Here is a 5,142-nt window from a genome sequence, read left to right on the forward strand (position 1 = left end):
ATCAGTCTTTGCTGTTTCTGGAAGTTACCCATGAGCATTTAGAATCTCAGAGTTTGTCTGTTTGTTTCATTGGCCAATAAAGTGCTAGTTAGATGGATGAAATGTGATTGTAAGGTCTCAGATAATTCATTAGTTTATCCTATGACATCTGATAAATATAGATTTATTTAATAAATTAAAAATATCCATATAATACAATAAATAAATAAAACCAATATCAACAAAGCATCTCTCAAGTCTGGAAAAAAAAATCCCACTCCTACTGTAAGGCTCAATTATTTTTTAGAAATAATTTATGAAGGCATGCACCTACCTTTACAACCTGAAAACTCTGCTTGGACCAGTGTTAGCACCTGTTTGTACACAGCAAACTCAACCCTTCTCATTTCCTTCCTGGAAAGGATTTATTTTTTAAGCGATGCTGTTCATTGTTGATTCTGTGCCCTATTTTTTAAGTCCTAAGATAAGAATCAGTTTCTAAAAATAATTTTGGAGCCAAAGACACGTCCCTGTGAATGTCCACTTCACATATGTCCCTCTTTGATTCACTATGAACAACACAGAAAACACACTGGAATGTATTTTAAAATATAGTTAGTTGTGTGTTTAAGGAAAAGCAGCAGAGGAGGGCTTGCCTGACATCTGAGTCTCACCACACCTTGGTTTCCTAACAGCAAGCCACTGAAAATCTCCTCCAGTTTTTGGGATGAGCCTGTCTGGCCGGATTCATCTCAGGGTTCAGGTTGGATGCTGTCCGTTTTGTGTGATGGGCTGGATCTTCTCTAGAGAGACATCAGTGTCGTAGTCCAATATGACAGATAGGGCCGGGGACAGCTTCTCCAAGGGTTTGGCCATTCCACCTGCCTCCTCCTTCTTCAGGTCCTCGGAGGAGCCCACTGCATGTGGGATCAGATAAACCAGATTGCAGTCCTTGGAAATGGAGCCTCGAGGCTCGTGATGGCTGGAAAACACCACAGCCCCATTGTTATTGATGCTAACTGTCTCTATGGCATTATTCGTGGTAGGGCAAAGTTTGTAGCATCCTAAGAGAGTTGAAAATGCCTTCCGAAAATCAGCGTTAAAGGCATAAATGATGGGGTTCAAGGAGGAATTAGCCCACCCAAACCACACAAACACGTCAAAGGTGATGGAATCAATGCAGAAGGGCTTGGTCTCCCCAGACCCACAGAAGGGCACCATGCAGTTCAAGATGAAGAAAGGAAGCCAGCAGCACACAAAGACCCCCATGATCACGGACAGAGTCTTCAGAACTTTAGTCTCTCTTTTGAAGGACATCTTAAAGGAGCTTTCTGGTTGGGAACACTCCACCGGGTTTCCATTACCTGTAGTGGTCTGGCAATTCTTGGCATGGACTGCTGCCCTCTCCAAGGCCGAGATGCGCCGTATTTGTTTCTGGGCGATCCTATAGATCCTGGTGTAGGTGACAATCATGATGGCCACGGGGATATAAAAGCTTATCAGGGAGGATGAAATGGCATATGTCCTGCTTAAGCTGGAATCACAGTTGTCCAGGGTGTCACCCAGGGAAGTGGCATTGCCGTCGGAGGAGCTCGTGGGTTTCGCCTTGTGCCAGCTGAGCTGTACTGGGATGAAAGAGATGAGTACAGACAAGGTCCACGCCACGCTGATCAGGATGAAGGCTGCCTTGGGGGTCATCTTCCTCTCATACCGGAAGGGGCTGGAGATGGCCCAATACCTGTCCACGCTGATCACACAGAGGTTGAGGATGGACGCGGTCGAGCACATGATGTCAAAGGCCACCCAGATGTTACAGAAGGACCCAAAGGGCCAGAAGCCAGCAATCTCCGCTACCGCTTTCCAGGGCATGACCAAGACAGCCACCAAGAGATCCGATACGGCCAGGGAGATGACAAAGAAGTTGGTCACCTTGGACCGCAGGTGTCGGAACCTGATGACAGCGGCACAGACCAGTGTGTTCCCCAGGAGTGTGGACAGGATGAGCAGAGACAGGAAGCAGGCTGTAAGGATGCGGAAGGAGAAGTCTCTCTGTACCACCAGCCCAGCCCCATCCATAGTAGAGGTGTTCAGAGTCCTCATCTTGCAGAGGGAGAGCACATAGGGGGCTCTGACACGCTCCGGTTCCTAAGCAGGGATGAGGGGTCAGTCCAACCTGCAGGAGTTCTCACTCACCAGGCAGCCCCTGGCACAGCCCCTCCGGCTCCCCTGGGTGGAGGACCTCACCAGCATTCCATCAGAGGGCTGCAACAATTGCGTGGCAGGAGCCTGCCCTTGGCAACCCAAGTCAGCCCCTTGGAAGGTCCCTCTTGCTTGCTACGACTGTCTTCTGACTCCCTTGCTCCAGGTCACTGTCGTGTTGACCAGCTGGCCCTTCAATTCTCCATAGAAGGCATTGGCTTTTTAGCATATTCTAAGCTATCCATCCAGAGACTCCCAGGCCTCTGCGGATCTAGGCAATTGCAGTCATATACTGGGGCTGTTGCCTCTCTGGTGGTGACGGAATTCTCCCCTTTTGAAGGTGCAGCTGAAAATACATGCCTCACTCCTCCAAGCCCCTTGGCTACACCGCAGCCCTCCAAACGCCCTTAAAAAGCAAAAAGAAAGCAAAGGTTGTTCGCCAGGACTTGAGCCGATCGCAGCTTTATCCGTATCAAACCCACTTCGACTGTCCGAGCCACCTACCTTGCCTTGAGGTTGTCTCTCTCAAAGCCCCTGGAGCTCGGACAGCGGGCTTCGCTAGGCGCCGCAGCTCCGCAACGCCCAGTAGGTGCGCCCGACTCCTGCCCGGCGCGCGCAGCCGGGGTCTGGCTCCTGATGCGCAAAAATCGCAGGGCAGGTTTGGGAAATGATCCCAGGCCAGGTCCCCCGGGGCCGGCGCTGCCCTACTGCCTCCAAAGGCTAATGATTGTCTAAAGCCGAGGACACCCGGGAAAAGGGCTCCCGGGCGCTCGTCACTTCCTTGATAGAGGGCACCTCCAGGACTAGTCACTTGGAGAGCTTCTTTCCTTCGCTGCCTTTTCCCCAGAACCGAGCGCCCGGGCGCCCCTCGGGTGGCCTCTGGCCCCTCGGGGCAGGGCTCTGCGCCTCTCCGCCGCGCTGTCCGCTAGCTCCCGGGAGCCCGTGGGAACGCCAGGCAGAGAGCGCCGAGCTGGCAGCGGAGGGCGCACAGGCCAGCCGGGTTCCCGCGGGGCACAGCCCACCCCGCCCCCGCGTCCCCTCCCCTGCCCTGCCTGGGGGCGGGCTTCGCTTGACAGGCAGAGTTGCGGGCGACAGCCGCACGTGGTCCCTTGGATGGTGCCGCGGGCGAAACGGGGGGCGGGGGACTCCCAGGTGAGCGCTCGCACGCCCTGGGGTACCGGCTAACCCGCGGCCCCTCGGACCCCTGGACAGCACGCGACAGGGCCCGCCAGACGTTAGTACCTCGAGTAAGCCCGAGTCGCCTGAAAGCGAAGCTCGGCCGACCGACATTCACTGGGGTCGACCCCACGCCCTTCCCAAAGACCGAAGCAAGCAGGGACCCTGCCCACTCACCCACGCACACCAAGCCCTGGAACGGCGGGCGTCCGACCTGCGCTGTCTCCAAGTGTCCCCCAACTAGGGTGAGGCGTGCCCCGCCGGCGCCCGTACCCACCGCTCTCGGAGAGGGCTCGGCGCTGCGGCGCGCCTGGCAGGTGCGCTCCGCTGCGCCCGGAGGCCACTCACTCCCCACTCCGCCGGGACAGCCGGCGCGTCGCGGGCTGCGGTCAACGCCGGACTGCAGCCGGTGCTCGGCGCCCGGAGAGCGCCCCAACCCCAGCACCACGAGCTCCGCAGGCCCGGGGCGCCCTCTGCCGGCGGCGGCGGCTTCCCACGGCCCCGCTGCGCCCTCACAGGTACAGACCTCACCCGCACCCGCTCCCGGGTTCACGCGGGACCCGCGCCCGGACCGGCACTTCCGCGACCATGACTGCCAAAACCTGGAAAGGGGGATGCGCAGTATTCCTCATTTAGGACTCACTCTGCTAAAAAATGACAAGAATGAAAAATTCCTTTTGCTGGCTCTGCATTCATTGAATCGGTATATTTTCCTGAGCACTCATTACGTGCCAAGAGCAAGGGCGATAGGGTGAGCAAGATGCAAGCTTTACTCTCAAAAAGACCAGACAGAACTGGCATTTACTGAGCGACCTCCGTGTCCCGGGCACACACCTTAACGTTGGTCACCCCTTAAAACAATCCCTTCTCATAGGCCTGGTCATCTCCACTTTGCCCAAGTGGAAATGAGATTCAGAAAGGTGTTCCAAGTTACAGAGCTAATGCAGGTGCTTGCTGCCTGACTCCCGCCTGCGTGTTCTTTTCACTTACGTGTCACTCTCTGCTGGGAGCTCCGGCTCTAGTGTTGGCGCCAACAAACTAAATAAGTAATTACCCACAGCTCTAAAATAGAGCACAGGGCGAAATGGAGGCAAGAGGGCCTAGTGGAGAAGGATCTCCCCGGCTTCTTCCCAGCTGCCCTGGACAAGGCCTCACAGGTCAGACTTCGAACGAATTTGTACATTAAGCGGCACCATCGCCATGCCTTCCTGTGCAAGGGGCGTCCATGTCAGGCTGCCTGGCTTCCCGCCCTTACCCTGCCCTGCTGGCTGTGTGGGCTCTCCCTTCCCTGGGCTTGGTTTCTTCCTCTGTAAAACGGTGATGGCATAGCAGGATTTTTCTAAGTGTTAAATGAGATGATGTTTACAGAGGGCTTGGAACTGAGCCTAGATATTCAGCCCCCCATGGGCAGAAATCCCTGGGGGTTCATTAGAAAACCAATAGCCTTGGCTCCTTGAGAACCCGGCACCACATTGGAAGCTACAGTTTTCTCTGTAAAAACCCAGAACCTGAGTAATAATTCCATTAAATTAACCAGTACAACCTGCACCTTGGTTTTAAAGGAAAGGGCTGTCTTCCCCGGGGGCAGACCATCCTGTGTCTCTGCCCCCAGCTCTGTGCGCGCACCCTCAGCCTCGACATCATGCCCAGCAACACCATGAGTCATGAGTCAAAATCACAGACAATTTTGCCACACACGTGCCCAAAGAACCACATTCTTATAGAGCCGTAAGCCATGCTTAACATACTTCCAGATCATTTTCCTTAAAGCAGGCATTCCCCCAAGAT

The 5,142-nt window shown here is 54.6% G+C and overlaps 1 protein-coding gene across 4 annotated transcripts; it reads right to left on the bottom strand.

Moving 5' to 3' along the window:
- Window positions 1-224: 224 nt before the first annotated feature.
- On the bottom strand, window positions 225-3,786 carry DRD1 (dopamine receptor D1). Of its 4 annotated transcripts, XM_032403743.1 has the most exons (3): window positions 3,532-3,786; window positions 2,683-2,811; window positions 225-2,584 (listed from the first exon to the last, which is right to left on the bottom strand). In XM_032403743.1, exon 3 carries the CDS (start codon window positions 2,077-2,079, stop codon window positions 739-741), a length of 1,341 nt encoding a protein of 446 aa, XP_032259634.1. In that variant the 5' UTR covers window positions 2,080-2,584; window positions 2,683-2,811; window positions 3,532-3,786; the 3' UTR covers window positions 225-738. The 4 variants fall into 4 exon arrangements, with proteins under 4 accessions (XP_032259634.1, XP_032259637.1, XP_032259636.1 ...); XM_032403746.1 differs by lacking the exon at window positions 2,683-2,811 and having other exon boundaries at window positions 3,632-3,786; XM_032403745.1 differs by lacking the exon at window positions 2,683-2,811.
- Window positions 3,787-5,142: the final 1,356 nt, after the last annotated feature.

The sequence above is a fragment of the Phoca vitulina genome, unplaced genomic scaffold (assembly GCF_004348235.1).
Source record: "Phoca vitulina isolate PV1807 unplaced genomic scaffold, GSC_HSeal_1.0 scaffold6, whole genome shotgun sequence".
NCBI classification, from domain to species: Eukaryota; Metazoa; Chordata; class Mammalia; order Carnivora; family Phocidae; genus Phoca; species Phoca vitulina.

Bases quoted from the DNA above. Each gene is read 5' to 3' on its own strand.
- DRD1 (XM_032403746.1), bottom strand. From the start codon at position 2,079: ATGAGGACTCTGAACACCTCTACTATGGATGGGGCTGGGCTGGTGGTA.